This window comes from Glycine max, chromosome 13, assembly GCF_000004515.6.
Source record: "Glycine max cultivar Williams 82 chromosome 13, Glycine_max_v4.0, whole genome shotgun sequence".
Lineage (NCBI taxonomy): Eukaryota > Viridiplantae > Streptophyta > Magnoliopsida > Fabales > Fabaceae > Glycine > Glycine max.
Genome location: NC_038249.2, coordinates 32,069,808 through 32,085,952, shown reverse-complemented (window position 1 = coordinate 32,085,952; position 16,145 = coordinate 32,069,808). Strand labels below are relative to the sequence as shown.

The 16,145-nt window shown below is 30.8% G+C and overlaps 2 protein-coding genes across 8 annotated transcripts; both read left to right on the top strand.

The window, feature by feature from the left end:
• The first annotated feature begins 680 nt into the window (after positions 1-680).
• On the top strand, positions 681-6,678 carry LOC100820396 (sugar transporter ERD6-like 16). Of its 5 annotated transcripts, none has more exons than XM_006594400.4 (20): positions 681-852; positions 1,587-1,778; positions 2,828-2,992; positions 3,214-3,276; positions 3,368-3,457; positions 3,610-3,669; positions 3,766-3,831; positions 4,152-4,217; positions 4,321-4,396; positions 4,493-4,557; positions 4,675-4,767; positions 4,870-4,950; positions 5,039-5,123; positions 5,218-5,264; positions 5,362-5,424; positions 5,520-5,579; positions 5,714-5,767; positions 5,932-5,991; positions 6,342-6,456; positions 6,560-6,678. In XM_006594400.4, the coding sequence occupies exons 1-20, from the start codon at positions 775-777 to the stop codon at positions 6,673-6,675; spliced, it is 1,695 nt and encodes a 564-aa protein (XP_006594463.1). In that variant the 5' UTR covers positions 681-774; the 3' UTR covers positions 6,676-6,678. The 5 variants fall into 5 exon arrangements, with proteins under 5 accessions (XP_006594463.1, XP_014621224.1, XP_014621225.1 ...); XM_014765738.3 differs by having other exon boundaries at positions 2,801-2,992; XM_014765739.3 differs by having other exon boundaries at positions 2,655-2,992.
• A 2,050-nt stretch (positions 6,679-8,728) lies between these two features.
• On the top strand, positions 8,729-14,842 carry LOC100820565 (LEC14B homolog). 3 transcript variants are annotated; one of them, XM_006594398.4, is made up of 10 exons: positions 8,729-8,980; positions 9,442-9,839; positions 9,990-10,109; positions 10,290-10,367; positions 10,892-11,065; positions 11,460-11,537; positions 12,935-13,110; positions 13,851-14,006; positions 14,288-14,348; positions 14,447-14,842. In XM_006594398.4, exons 2-10 carry the CDS (start codon positions 9,459-9,461, stop codon positions 14,648-14,650), a joined length of 1,428 nt encoding a protein of 475 aa, XP_006594461.1. In that variant the 5' UTR covers positions 8,729-8,980; positions 9,442-9,458; the 3' UTR covers positions 14,651-14,842. The 3 variants fall into 3 exon arrangements, with proteins under 3 accessions (XP_006594461.1, XP_003542908.1, XP_014621226.1); XM_003542860.5 differs by having other exon boundaries at positions 8,730-8,980; positions 9,449-9,839; XM_014765740.3 differs by lacking the exon at positions 8,729-8,980 and adding an exon at positions 9,147-9,324.
• The last annotated feature ends 1,303 nt before the right edge of the window (positions 14,843-16,145 follow it).

The window sequence follows — 16,145 nt, the reverse complement described above, 5'->3', positions numbered from 1 at the left end:
CATAAAAAAGTTTGCTATTGAGACTAGCCGTTTATTATTGGTTAACGGCTAATTTAGTAGATAATCATCTACTAATACGGATCAATGAATCTTAACTTGTTTTGTGTTAATGATTGAAGACTAAAATAATCATTTCTAATGATTAACAATTAAGAATCATTCTTGATGATTAATAATTGACTAATAGTTAATTTTTGTCGACTGACAATTGACGATTAATTTCTGTCAGCTAATGCAGAAGAATTGAATTAGTTTTATTTTGTGAAAGATTAAATCTAAATACAACACTTCATTTTAAACAATATAGTTAGCTCCAGATAAACAACATATAAATTCAAAAAATAATACTATTAGAATTGCAATAATTATTACCCAAACAAGCTCAGAAACTTCTCTTGATAGCATCGAAGTCAAAGAATTTTTCATTTTTATTTTAAACTATTTATTATACTCGCCATCCCATAATTTTTTTTTTTACTTTTATCTATAAAAATAATAAATAAATATAAAAAATTTATAGTAATTCATCTATCATATTTAAGTAACTATACCGTTTGGTCCACAGTTAATATAAAATATCGTATTTCAAACTAATTTTAAAATTTAAACTATTATGTGGGAGAGAAAAAAAGTTATAACAGTTTATCCTTTTAGGTACAACTGTATGGTTGTGCGTCTTCATCTGAGATTCTGAAGTGTCAGAAAGAGCACAGATAGACCCAGAAAGTGTTGACCATTTTTTCCACTAGTAAAGTTTTCCAAGTAGTACGTACCATGTTAGGCATGTCATCATTTTCAACGCAGTTTGTGCAAAGTCCGAACCTACCTCCTCGTTTTCATCATCATGTTCAGGTTACTAATTCCTGTTAATCATGCTCATGTTCTGGTAGAGAAGAAGAAAAATAGGAGAGAATAAGAGTAGTTGGGAAAGAAAAACAGAAATAGAGTAAAAACTGAATATGTATATATATGGCTTAAGAATAGAGAAGAAATAAAAACATAGAAAAGAGAAAAAAAAAATTAACATAAAAGATTAAGTTATTTTTTTTTAACATAACAGATTATCTCGCAACATTATAGATTATGTTGTATATCACACAACCATTTTTGCACAAATCATCGCTTGTCTCTGGAATTTTTTTCATGTGTGTCTCACATATTTATTTCATTGTAATTCTTTCTTACCAAACGATCAACATCCTCCCACCTTCACTCTCTTCTGTACACTTCTCCTTTCTTCTCATCTATTTCATCTGTATACCAAGCAGAAGGTAAATTGGAGAAGATATTGTAAAAGTGGACTAGTGGAGTGGTGTTTCTAAATCACACTTATAATGACAAAAATCAAGGTGTTATTAGGTACTAATAATGCCAGATACTGTTGGTCTTTAAATGACTTCCATGCAAATGTGTCAATCTTATTTGATATACCGTAGCATGTTCATTGTTCATTTTCACTAACTGTATAGTGTCTGTGTGTGATTAAACATCATAGTATCAGCCAAAAAGAAAAATTTGCTCCTAAAAGCAGCTGTCTGTTTAATAATGGGAAATTTTTGTTTCTTTTACTTTAATTTTATTTTCAGTGGAATTTTAGCCAAGATGTTTCAAAGGTTCCAAGAACACATGTGGTCTGTAGCATTACCAAATCACAACTTGGTTACGATAAAACATTGGCATCAAGATTTCATTATGCTGCCAGATTTTCTGTCTCACGACAATCTGAAACAAAATCAATCGCATATAGGAGAATGACATGTACTAATGCCAAGGAAAATGTAAGCGCATCACTTAAAATTTGTGGTTTGGAACTTTTTTTGCAGAAAAATTCTAGGCCAATGTGAGACAGTGGAAGCCTAGAAGGATAGTACCTTCAGGATCTCTGACTTGTTTTATTTAATTGATGTTTTTATTTTTAATGATTCTCTTTTATTTTTATATCAAGTTCATACTTTGAAAAAAATATTTTTTAAATAAAATTGGTGCAATTAAATGATGTTAATTAATTTTCTTGATAAACATAAGTTATTTTATTTTATTTTATTTTTATATCCTGAGACCTAAAGAAATACTCTTCCATGATTGAAGAGAACACATTTCCAGCCTCACACATTTCCATGCATGTGCCCAATCATTGTATACCCAAAACCATGGAAACATATGGAATGGATTCTAAAGCCTGCAGTCCAATATGACAGGCATATTATATTGATATATAGCTTGGATTGTTCCATCCGAGTAGAAACACATAAGCTGAGATGAATAAGCAAAGGGCAATCATGCACTGGCCACAGCATCCCCTTGCAAATTGTTTACCAAAGAAACCAACAACTTGGTCTTTCTAATCCATTATTAGGTTGTTTTTGGATATAATAGGGATTATTGTGATTTTCATTAATATCTATATATATCACATAATTAAGTGTCATTAATTTTTTTATAAATTAATTTTTTTGAATATGTATCACATAAATATCAATCAGAATCCTGAACATGTGCTGTAATGAACTTCTAATAATTTCTCATAGATTGGCTTGTTGTAATTGGCCTTCAGACAGCTTCATTTCCAAATGCCGTTTACACATGTCTAATTTGACACGCTTGTTCATTTTACCATGCCATACCCTTAATTCCTTCTATTACCTAATGAACAGTATCAGGACAACATTGGAAACATCTGCCCAAAATGCTGCTGTGGTGCATGCAATATAAATACCCTCCAACATAGCATGCTTTTGCATGCATATTCTCTAATTGTTGCTATTGTGTTATCACTGTCTTTTTGAGGCCATCTTTCTAGCTATTTAAGAAAATGGCAATTGAGCAGCACAAGGATGTGGAGAGTGGATATTTGCAAGAGCCCTTCATTCAACCAGAGGAGGTTGCTTGTAAAGAAGTTGGATCAGATAAGAGTGTGGAAAATGGATCCATTGGAATGGTTTTGCTTAGCACACTTGTTGCCGTTTGTGGTTCTTTCACATTTGGAAATTGTGTAAGTATCCTTAAGCACATGAACATTATGATTGCTTCACAGTCTATGCTGTTTTGTATGTTTTCAGTGACAAAACTATGGAAAGTGAAAATAAGAAAAGAAAAAAGCGAAAAACTTGGTATCTATGGCTTGAGAAAGAAGCATTCTGAAAATACAGTTCACTGCATGTGTTTGTTTTCACCTTTTCTATGTTAAGTTGAAATTATTAATTATTTTCGCAGGTGGGCTATTCATCGCCCACTCAAGCGGCTATAAGGGAAGATCTCAGTCTATCTCTTGCTGAGGTTAGTATTCTAGTTTTCCCTTCTCACTCACATTTATATAATAGTAGTATTTCTCTTCTGATTTTTTTTTTTAATTTTTGGGGATTGGTAGTTTTCCATGTTTGGTTCATTAGTGACCATTGGTGCTATGCTTGGGGCTATAACCAGCGGCCGGATTACAGATTTCATTGGCCGCAAAGGGGTATGTCAAATCTAATAAATTCCTAATAAATGAAGTCTATGTTGAAGTTATTCTAACATTACTTTCAGCTTTTAATTGCTTGTGCTGTATATAATGTGTTCACACAAGAAAACTATACATTTTGAACCGTGTGTACTTTCCTTGACAAACAGGCTATGAGGATTTCAACGGGATTTTGCATTACTGGATGGTTAGCTGTCTTCTTCTCAAAGGTATGCATCTTCTGCACAATATGTGTTCATATTAGGAAAAGTTGTTAAGTTGCTAAATATAAAATAGGTTCACTTATTCTATTCAGTCTACTGCAGGGTTCTTACTCCCTTGACCTGGGAAGATTTTTCACAGGGTACGGCATTGGACTTATATCATACGTGGTAACTAATTTTGATAATCACCAAACATTTGTTTATTTTCATTCATAAAGTTTAGGCTTTTTCCATTTAACTTAAGTAGTTATCTATGAGTTTAATGATGATGTTCTACTATGTCCTCATTCAATCACAAATTACCGTTAGTATGACTTTTAAGGTAGTTTCATAAAATTCAACAAACTTACTATACATGGTAATTTGTTATTGGATGATAGTATAAGATTATTTTATACAAGTGTATTGCCTTTTTTTTTTCTCTCTATATATTTATATGTGGCCTCTTCACTATAATATATCTAACAAAAGTCAGCAAAATGGAACAGGTTCCTGTATATATAGCAGAAATAGCACCCAAAAATCTTCGAGGAGGACTTGCAACAACAAATCAGGTGAGGGAATATTAAGAATTAATGCATTTTGTTCTCTGATTAAAATTTTAAAGTTTAAGTATAATTGAGTTGAATTTTGGTTTTGACTTTGATTGTTTTGCAGCTTTTGATTGTTACTGGAGCGTCAGTCTCATTCTTATTAGGAAGTGTCATACATTGGAGAAAACTTGCACTAGCGGGTAAGTACATAATAACGTTAGTTTTGAATTGTACCCTAAGGTGTAATAAATTATGGGTAGAGAGGTATAACTGTTGGCTTGGTTTGAACTTTGAAGGGTTAGTGCCTTGCATTTGCTTGCTGATTGGTTTGTGCTTTATCCCTGAGTCCCCCAGATGGCTGGTATGCATTATTAAGCTAGAATCATTATCTAAGGACCAAATGCTCCTTTATTTTATTATATATAAATATAACAGGAATAGCAATGAAAATTAACATGTATGTATGTATTTTTTGTAGGCTAAGGTTGGCCGTGAAAAAGAATTTCAACTAGCTTTAAGGAGACTTCGGGGTAAAGATGTTGATATTTCTGATGAAGCTGCTGAAATTCTGGTACTTTCCAAGCTCTCTTTACTGATTGAAAACCTTCAAAGAAATTTCCAAAGAAGTTGACATGTTTGGTAACCTGAGCTGACTTATTTTTTTGCCAAACAGGACTCTATTGAAACTCTTCGAAGCCTTCCTAAGATTAAGCTGTTGGATTTGTTCCAAAGCAAACATGTGCGCTCTGTAGTTGTAAGTGCCACACTTCTCCAGCAGAAATTTTGTGACAATGGGCATAATTACTCAAAGGATCTAAATTATCTGTTTGTCACAATTTCAGATTGGGGTCGGGTTGATGGTATGCCAACAATTTGTTGGAATTAATGGCATAGGATTCTACACAGCCGAGACTTTTATAGCAGCTGGTAAGTGAGAAATAATACATGCTGATTTTAGAATATCAAGAGAAACATGTTTCTTGTGTGTGTCATATTTATTTCTCAACTACTTGATCTGCAGGACTTTCTTCAGGAAAAGCTGGTACCATAGCATATGCTTGTTTGCAGGTAGTTGATCACTCAACCGGTTTCTCATAAATTAATCATGTGAGTGTAACTACATTATTCTGTTTAAACTTCTTCTGATTGTTACAATGAATGGCAGGTTCCATTTACTGTATTGGGAGCCATTTTGATGGATAAGTCTGGAAGGAGACCTCTTATGATGGTAAATCTATTAGCAAGTACTTATTTAACAAGACCAACTAAGAGTGAGTGGAATAAGAATTTTGGTGCTTAACAAAAACTCTTGTACACATGCAGGTTTCCGCAACTGGGACATTCTTAGGTTGCTTTATTGCCGCTATTGCTTTCTTTCTCAAGGCAAGTCTTTGGTATAAAATAATCTTTAAAAAAAAAAAAGTCTTTTAGTATAAAATGTACAATATTTTCTCCATAAATTGTGTGTATGTGTGTGTCTTTATTCTAAAATTCGTCTCTATGACTTGATGGATCAGGACCAAAGCTTAATGCTTGAGTGCGCACCGATATTTGCAGTTGCTGGTGTGTTGGTGAGTTTTGTTCTACAACATCCCCCTACCCATTAGGGAGGAAATTTGAGTAGTTTACATGAAGTTTTAGGTTCAATTGTTTACTGAAACAAAAACCATCCCCCTTCTCTCAAATTCTACTTAAACTTGAAATTCTTCCATTTTTTGAATCTTATTGTGATCAGATCTACATAGCAGCATATTCAATTGGTGTAGGACCAGTTCCTTGGGTGATAATGTCAGAGGTATGTATCATTTGACCCAAAAAAAAAATTATAATGTTATAGGTAGGCTCTTGTAAGTTGTAGCATATAGTTAAAGAAAAGCTAGTCAACATTGAAATGGTAGCCAATCATCAATATTTGCTTCAAAAAAGTTCTTTTGTTTTCCAATTAAAAAAAAAGGGAACAAAAGATTGCCAACTGGAGCTACTATTGTCCCTCCTATATAAGACCCCCTCAAAGAACATAGTTGAAGTAAAGACCAGAAGTTAAAAATTTATGAAGGGTTTTCTTTTTTCCTATCTTGATGGTAGGAAAACCAAAGAAATTAATGAATGTACTATCTAATTCTAATGCTACTTTTCATATTTCAGATCTTTCCCATTCATGTGAAGGGAATTGCTGGAAGCTTGGTGGTTTTGGCTAATTGGCTAGGAGCTTGGATAGTTTCGTATACTTTCAACTCTCTTATGAGCTGGAGTTCTCCTGGTAAGCACATAATAAAACTATAGAAACACAGTTAATTAGCATTCTTGTGCACATATGACTATAATTAGTGAAATGTATTTATATGGTTTTATTTTTTGGACAGGTACTTTGTTTTTGTATGCTGGAAGTTCCCTCTTAACTATTCTGTTTGTCACAAAATTAGTCCCAGAAACCAAAGGAAAAACTTTGGAAGAGATTCAGGCTTGGATTAGTCCATAGAGATAAAAGACCAAAACCACGCAGCAACAGTCAAGACCAAAACCATCATTTGTAAAATTCTTTTAGATACATTTAAAAACGTCAAGGCATAAAATAACAGTGTGCCATATCCATTTTTTTGTTGTATAGTAGTAATAATAATAATGCATCATATTAGCTTATTTGATAATAATAATAATAATAATAATAATAATAAACCATATTTTGTAACACCGTGCCTCTGCCTCTTCTGATTTTTTTTAATGGTTTGTTGTTTACTTTACAAAAAGTAATACAGCTGTAGCTTCATTAATTGCTTGAAAAAATTCACCTAAGATTCTTGTGATGCCTTGTTGTTCGAATTTGGAACAGGTGGATAGAGACGCGTTGAGGTTTTCTAATATGAAGAGGAAAGCTATCAAATTTAAGGGTTTTTTTTTATAATAAAAACTATATATATATATATATATATATATATATATATATATATATATATATATATATATATATATATATTACTATCTCTACTTCTATATATAATAAATAAATATTTAATTTATCAAAAATAATAAAATTAATTAATTTTAATTAATAATATTATAAATTTTAATTTCATTTCTAAATTATTCATATCATTAAATGATTTAAGTGGTGATTTTTTTTTAAATTTTTTTTAACTAATTATATTTTTTAAATTTTATTAATAGATCAATAAATATAATTATATACTTTTTATAATCAAAATAAAAATAAAATAAATATTTTATTCTTATATAAAGGATTAGAGAGGAAAGGATCTAACTTAATTGGTTTGCAAATTTTTTGTTACACTATTCAATATTTACTTATAAAAAGGATCGGAGACGTAAGTAGTATGCGATAATTTGAGCATTTTTCTTCTGCTTGTCGCAATACAGACATGAAAAATTTAAATTTGGGAACTATCCAAATTCTTCAGTTCATCATTAATTTGCGTTTTTTTATAAAATGGATGATAATTATTACCTCAACCAGATATATCAAAATTCTAGTTGCTTTTTGTACATATATCTTACACGGCTTAGAAATAAAGTCTGATATAAAAATATTAAATATTTTTAGTTATTTAAATAATGAGTATATTTATAATATTATTTTGACTTTGAAATATATCATTTAATATACTTTATTAATTGTTTGATTTAAATAAATATAAATATTAGTTTTCTATATTTTAATAAATAATTTTTATTAAGTATTTTGACTATTTTCTAATTGAGTACGATATGTTTTTATAGTATCTCATTAATTCTAATCATTTTAGTATCTTATAAAATATTAATTTTAAATATTTAATCTCTTGAAAATATTAAGGTAAAATATAATTTTATTCCTTCAAAGTTCAAAATATTTTAAAATTTAAAATATTAGTTTAAGCTATTATATATAAAAATTTGTATATTTTTTTTCTCTACATTCACTAAAAGTGTTGTGATTCTAGTCCTTTATTGGAAACTAAAAACATGTGTTTCTGAAAAGTTTTAGTAATTATAATTAATTGACTAATTTTTTAATGAAAAAAATTCATGTATATTTTCTATTTTTATAAATGACGAACAAAATAGATATGATTTTTTTTTTTGAAGAACAATTACTACAGTGACAATTTTCTATTTTGGTTGAGATGTGAGTATGGTAATTTCTTGTTACCATATTTAATTTTTACAGATAAAAAAATAAAAAAATATCACACTAACTAATTACATTTAGTTATATTAATTTTAATTAAAAATATTTTTTTCCAATTTATATTTCATTGGAATTTGATATCAAAAATAAAAAAAAATCATAAATCTCAATTAAATAAAAAATATTTTAGAAATAATATCATTAAATAAGATAAAATTAATTGAAAAATATTTTTTATATTATTTTTCTTCTTATATTTATATTTGAGACTAGTGAGAGAGGGAGTATACTTTTACCGTGATTTTTAATTTTAATACAAGTATGCATTAATGTCATAATCAGATTTTTTAAGCTTTTTTTTTTCTAATAGTATTTAATTCAACGAAAGATTGACGCTACCTGGGTCCTGGGAGTTTGTAATGTAACACCTTGTATGTGTTGTGTTGTTTACGTATGCAAATTGAGAAGAAATCAAGCAAAGCCAAGGAAATGAAGGGGCTTTGACATTTCCAATTTTCTAATATTTAATATTCGCTCATTCCAATTTTCTAATATTTAATATTCGCTCATTCCAATTTTCATCACAAACACACACTGCTACACCAAAAACCGAAGCAAAACAAGTGAATCAAGACTCTACTTCGTGTTCCAATCAGAGGTCCACTTCTTCAATCTTCATTCCTCAATAACCCCTTTTTCAATTTATTTATTTATTTTTTCAGTTTTTACTTCAACTGTTTGATAAGTCGCAGTGCAGTGCAATGTCATTTGGTACCCGGATATTCATTTTCCTTTTAATACTCATAATTGGACTAAAGTTCCTTTCTTTTTGTTTAATTATGTGGTTCTCTTCAATTTTCACACCTACGCTTTTGTTGCATAAACCAAAAAGGACTATACTTGAAAAACGTTTGGTTCTGAGCAACATCTGTTTTTGCTTTATTTCATTTGGCTTGCTTCTTCATAGTTGAGACTGAAAGGGGTTCTCTATTGGCACTGAATGTTAGTATTGATAGTCATTTTGGGTTTGAAACAGTTCAAAATTATAAGATTTTTGTGTATTTGTGATTAATAAGTCTTCTGGCTCAGTATTTCTTATTGGACTTATGCTTTTCGCAGGATATAGATAGAGAATTATGAGTCGATTGAACAAAAATAAAAGTATTTGTAGTGATGGTAGTGCCAGTAATGAATCTTCTTCAAGTGGAATAACAGGAGAAAGGGATGATCATCTTGATCATGAAATTGCACAGCTCACAAAACTTAGGTCAAGTCCTCATGAGCTTTTGGGTTGTGTTGTTCCTGGTAGGATGAGGTTACCTGTATCTACTGTGAGAATGTTGGTTGGTAGAGAAGGTAATTATTCTGGAAGAGGGAGATTTTCATCAGCAGATGGATGCCATGTGTTAAGCCGCTATTTGCCTACCAAAGGTCCTTGGATTGTGGGTCGGATGAAAAGCCGTGCGTATGTTTCACAGTTTTCGGCTGATGGTTCTCTTTTAATTGCTGGATTCCAGGTTATTAGTATTATCATTATCATCGCAGTTAGTGTGTACATAAATATGTATGAAGACAAAGAAGGTTTTGTTAAATTTAAGAGTTTTGTACAAGTGCATAAGGGTCTCTAGATCTTCACTTTTAGTTGTTTGTGCTTTGTTGTAAAACAGGGAAGCCACATCAGGATCTATGATGTTGACCGGGGCTGGAAAGTTAAAAAGGACATCTCTGCTAGAATGTTACGATGGACAGTAACTGATACATCTCTCTCGCCAGATCAACTCTATCTTGTAAGTTTGAGTTGACTGACAATGGAGGTGGCGTTCATGGACATTACTAGGATTAATAATTTTCTGTTATAAACAACCAATTAAGAATGTGAATCTTATATAAGTCTGAGCTATTTATCACTTTGTTTCTTTTAACTTGTTGCAACTCACATTTGACAATTTGCCAACTAACTATTGCAGGTTTATGCCAGTATGTCACCAATTATCCATATTGTTACTGTGGGATCTGGCACAATAGAATCAATAGCAAATGTTACAGTATGTACTGAAAATTTCTCACTCCCATTCATTATAGCCAGAGAAATATAGTTTCATAGCTTTTTATAATATTGTAAAGAAGTAGGAAGATGTTATACATTTACAGTTTTTTCCTAGTTGTGTGATAGTTATATTATTTGCAATTACTGTATGAGTTAGTTTTTTAAGATATACTAGTGGCTAATGCAAAACTTGGCTCCTTATTCTAAGCAATTTGAATCTGTAAAATAATGAAATGATTCTTACATTGTCACAAGCATGCTCCTACTACTGTTGAATTGTAGGTCATAGGATGAGGTCTCTCCAAACTCACATATAGAATGGGAAAATTTGTAATGCTTTGTTAAAGACACAGCCAACGAGCCACCCTGCTTATCTATTGTTATTAAGTAGCATATTTGTTCTTATGCTTTAAACTTCTAACCTAAAGTATATTTCTCTAAAGTGTATGTATGCATCTGTGTGTGTATAGACACATTAAATAATTGTTTTATTTACATTCAAGAGCCCTTCTATTATTGCAGGAAATTCACTATGGATTAAATTTCTCTTCTGATAATGGTGATGATGAATTTGGAATTTTCTCTGTCAAATTTTCAACGGATGGGCGGGAGCTTGTGGCTGGAACTAGTGATTGCTCGATATGTGTATATGATCTTGGAGCAGATAAGCTGAGCCTTAGAATACCTGCTCACCAGGTATTATAATATTATTTGCTATAATTTCTATTTTTGAATAATTAAAAAAAAGTTTCAAATATATTAGGAATCTTATTGAAAGTTGGCTGACTGCTTAAAATCAGAATAAAGGCTGAAACTCAATTTAGATACGTTGACCTGAATCTGTCAAAACTGAATCTTGTGGTTCATTGTGGGAGCAATTAAGGGTTTTGGGGAAGCATAGACCTTAAGACAGCCAAATTTTGAGTCTGAGAATCTTCTCTTCCCGTTCCTTCATCTTTAAAGAATGACTTGTATATAATTGTTAATCATTTGTTCATCAATTTAAAGTGGCATATAGTGAATCCAGGAGGACCATTATTTGCGAGCATAGAAATTGGATTATATCTGATGTGCCTTTTTCATGTTGCAGTCTGATGTTAACACTGTCTGCTTTGCTGATGAATCTGGCCATCTAATATATTCCGGTAGTGATGATAGTTTTATCAAGGTAACATTCATAATTTGGTTATGTTGAATTTGTTAATATCCACTAATATCTATGTTGGCAGCAATATTTTTATTTAATGTATGTCTTTATTCCATTATTGGCAAGTTAAGTTTACAGTACTGATCATGGCATTAGAGCTCTGGTGAAAGGGTAGTTGATGCAATTTGATCTTAGTTGATGGCAATGCAATTGGCTTAGGAGTTTCTTGTAATGCTAAGGATATAGTTTTCATTTGTTTCATCATTTACTTAATATTCCTGAGTAGCTTGCTATGAAGAAATGTGTAGTAAATTTACTCTGAAATATTATTTTAATTTATATACCTCATGAGAGCCTGGAAGTCTGGAATTTCATTTCTCTATTTCTTCTTCTGGACTGGACCCAATACAACTAACTTGAAGACTGACATGTAAGTATTTGATATCATGATTTTTTTTTTTATTTTTTTATTTTAAAAGTTTTGTCAGAACAATAATCTTTTTTTATCAAATAAATTAACTTTCCTCAAAATGTTAAAATGAAACCAGCATATAGATGTTCTTCAAGATTAAGCTTATTTCTTGATTTATTTTTCTTTTTGAGAAATCAAATTCTTCGAGATTATCTTTCCTCAAAGTGCCAATCAAAAAAATAAATGAAGTTTTTTTAAGTCTTCATGCTTGTAAGAATATTCGTCAAATGCTTGGAATTTTTGGTTTAGATGATTTTGTGAAAAAATCTTAGGCTTTCTATTGCTTGTCTATATTGCTTGTGAAGTTTTAGTTGAAATGTGGCTATTAGCATATTTGTTACTAGTCAAATTAATTGTCAAAAAAGTGAACATGGTTTCTAACATTTAATATGGTATCTGCCTATCTGATGTGTTCTAGATTAATGAATTAGCTAGGTTGCTGAAGAGAAGAGAAAGTTTGACAATATAAAGAGTCCAAAGTTGGACAATACAAGTGTCAACTGTTGATCAAAGTCTTGCAATGTTTATACTATAGTGACTGGGTTGTTTAGATTTGCTTGCATTAGTAAGAGTATTTCTGAAATCTTGTGACTCAATGAACTAAGCTTTGCAAGAGATGGATATCTTTTTCTTATGCTGAAAACTAAGGAACGAATTCTCCATTAAATACTCAGTACTTTATTAAATATGACATATATATAATAAATACATATTTATGAATGTAGTTGCAGAATATCTCTCAAGGTGCAAGCCCAAGGACAATGTTCTTTGAAGCTTGGACCTGGCTTATAATTAAATGAGCTTACGATTAACCTAGCTCTCTAGTTGCTGCTCATTGACACTCTTAAATGTCTATCCTTTTGTTTCTCAATACATAGCTTTGGTTTTTCTGCTTGCAATTGCTCGTTGGAGGAATTCCACAAAAAGCTGTTGTGACCTTGTGCAGGTGTGGGATAGGCGTTGTTTTGTCGCCAAAGGACAACCAGCTGGTATCTTAATGGGACATTTAGAAGGCATTACATTCATTGATAGCCGTGGGGATGGTCGATATTTAATTTCTAATGGAAAAGATCAAACTACCAAATTATGGGATATAAGGAAGATGTCTTCTAATGCAATAAAGTAAATCTGTTTTATCTCTCACTTTGTTATGTAGATTCATAGTTATGCTAATGAATTCTATTGTTTCCCTCTATAACCTACTTGAAATGCTTTTATGTTAGAGTAGGTATTTCAAAGAGAAATAAGTAGAAGGAAGAAAGAATATACAGAGACATGAATTGAAAAAAAAAATAAAAAAAAAATAGGCCTATCTTGTTTAAATTCAATGTGATCTTTAAATTCTTTAAATGAGCTTGGTTATGATAAGACCTCTTTGTTGGCAATCCAAATGTGGCTGTAACAGTTCCCCTCTCCCCCTGGGAAACAAAACTACAGTAATTTGAAAAATAAAATCTGCAAAACCATGAAGTATTATTCATTGAGTTTGGAAGTTACAACGAGTCTGATTGATTCTATTTCTAACCCCTTATAAATGTTATTCTGGTTGTCAACTGTGAACCACTGAACTGAGAATTGTTGTGACAATGTTACTGACTGTAGTTTACTGATGTTGCATAAGTGGAACTTTGTCTTTCAAGAGATATATTGGATGGTTATTCATCTTAGTTTTTAATAATCGTAAAGCTTAACTCCTCTTCCACATGAGTGTGTTTTTGTGCATAGACTCACTACTCATTGTTATGTATTTTGATTTTGACATGGGGATGATATTTTATTATGGTCAACACTTAAGCCCAAGAAAAATAAACAAAAGTGACTCCATTTTATTTAACAATTATGTTTATTTCTTAAACCAACAGTCTTGGCCTTGGAGATGATGAGTGGGACTATCGATGGATGGACTACCCTGAATATGCAAGAAATTTAAAGCATCCTCATGATCAGTCATTAGCAACATATAAAGGTCACTCAGTGTTGCGTACTTTAGTGCGCTGTTATTTCTCTCCTTCGTATAGGTAACTCATACTTTTAGAACATTCTTACTCTGGTGTATTGTTCTTTTACATGATATAAGATTCAAACTTGTCCAACATATTTAGGTGTTGAAATTGCTTGTGATCATTTACTTTGAAATCAAATACCTATATATATTTTATAGTGGCAAACCAATTCAATAGCTGTTAGTTAAGTGACAGGAATATGTTTTGGTAGCATTCCTCTTTCAATAATGCTTCTTTTATGATTTTTCTGAAGAATGAGAATATGACATATTGTTCTTGTGTATTTCTTGTTGCAGCACTGGTCAAAAGTACATTTACACAGGGTCTAGTGATTCATCTGTTTACATATATGACCTGGTAAAAGGAATTACTTATATATTATTTTATCAACAGCTACTGCATTTGTATGAAGACTTAGCTTAGCTGATATCAATGCCTATAAACATTATTTGTAGGTAAGTGGTGCACAAGTTGCAAAACTTGATCATCATGAGGCACCTGTAAGGGATTGTAGTTGGCACCCCTATTATCCAATGATGATCTCTTCGGCTTGGGATGGTGATGTTGTCAGGTGGGAATTTCCTGGGAGTGATGAAGCCCCTGCTTCTCCAAATAAAAGAGAAGGTCGAATTCGTAGGAGAAATTTGCTTTATCTATAGTTCATGCTCTTTGTACATATGTGTCTGGATCCATACTATATTTTGCTAGCTACATGGGATTTCTCGTGTCTTTCTTTTTACTTCTTCTATTTTCCTAGTTATAGAAAGGGTCCCCTAAAAAAAATCTGCTACATTGATCTATACCTTGTTCTTTACGTTTCTATGGATGAACATAAAGCCTCGGTTAGTGTACAGTGTTGTCCCCTATTAAACGAGCACAAGTCCTTGCTGCCCTATTATATCTTCATAACTTTGGGCTTTGAAGTTTGCATTGATGATGAAGGAATTTTTTTAAATATTTGAGAAATGTTTTTTACGCGTTTTTTTAAAAAGTATCACTACACTTTAATTGGGGAAAAAAAATCTAAACATAAAGTATTGACATTCATATTTATGAAAAAATCATTTGTTATAATATACTATGAAAACTTTTGTGGTAAAAAAAGAAAAAAATATATTTTAAGCAACTTGTTAAAGATGTGTTTAGAAGGCCATGCAACAGCAGATACATCAATATATGATTTACCTTTTAAGCAACTTATATTAAGCATAAAATGAATGGAACAACAGTCTATTATTTCTTTTAATTTTATTGATTCATAGTGATCTTGAGTTTGAGCTTTAAATATATAATTGTGTTAAATAATCTGAGTGAAAATTTTGTAGCTTATATTTGGCTAGAGTAAGATTACCTCTTACAGAGAATATATTTATGATTTTGCACTAACTCTTGATTAAAAATAATATTATATCGCTAATAAATAAAATTATAAATATTAAAACCTAAATAAGTAAAAAACATAAAGACTCTTAATTATAAGAAAAATAATATATACACAATTTTTATAGTATAACTCAATTACAAACTATCATCAATGATAATTTTAATATTTTCAACACCAAGTTTTATTTTTATGTTATAAAAATTATTTATAATTAGAGTTGTGAATTAATCAGAAATTATTTTTGAATTTTTTTATCTTTTTTTTAAAAATATCTTTTTAACTTTTATCCTTTTTAATTTTCCAGCTGAGTTTTGTATGTTGGTGTCTATGAAAAGCTTAAAGAAAATCTACAACTTTGATGAAGAAGTCGTGAATAGATTCGGTCTAGACCCTAAACGGATTTCGACTTCAAGTTGCAAACTTTATTTTCCATCTGCAGTTTAATATAGGTGTAGTATTTTGAGCATATTTTAAGTTGTATAAGTTGGATCAACACAAAATCAACGCTAAAATTTTTCTTGAAGGTATCCCGAGCAAATTTGACCATAAAAAAGTCAAATTAATGAAAAACAGTGGCAGGCGTGACATGGAGACAAATTTAAAGGTATTTAGAGATATTTCAATTTTATGATTTCTTTTATTAGGATTTCGAGTTAATAATCTAATTGGGATATGTATTTTGAGATTTATCTTTTAAGGATTTGCAATCATTAGGTTTGGTTTAGGATTTGCTCTTTATTTCTTATAAATTTATCTATAAATAAGAAGTA

Coding starts and splice junctions, on each gene's coding strand:
- LOC100820396 (XM_014765738.3), top strand. CDS start 775: ATGTTAGGCATGTCATCATTTTCAACGCAGTTTGTGCAAAGTCCGAAC. Junction 1,779..2,800: donor GTACTAATGCCAAGGAAAAT/GTAAGCGCATCA, acceptor CCATCTTTCTAG/CTATTTAAGAAAATGGCAAT. Junction 4,218..4,320: donor GACTTGCAACAACAAATCAG/GTGAGGGAATAT, acceptor ATTGTTTTGCAG/CTTTTGATTGTTACTGGAGC.
- LOC100820565 (XM_006594398.4), top strand. CDS start 9,459: ATGAGTCGATTGAACAAAAATAAAAGTATTTGTAGTGATGGTAGTGCC. Junction 10,368..10,891: donor AATCAATAGCAAATGTTACA/GTATGTACTGAA, acceptor CTATTATTGCAG/GAAATTCACTATGGATTAAA. Junction 11,538..12,934: donor GTGATGATAGTTTTATCAAG/GTAACATTCATA, acceptor GACCTTGTGCAG/GTGTGGGATAGGCGTTGTTT.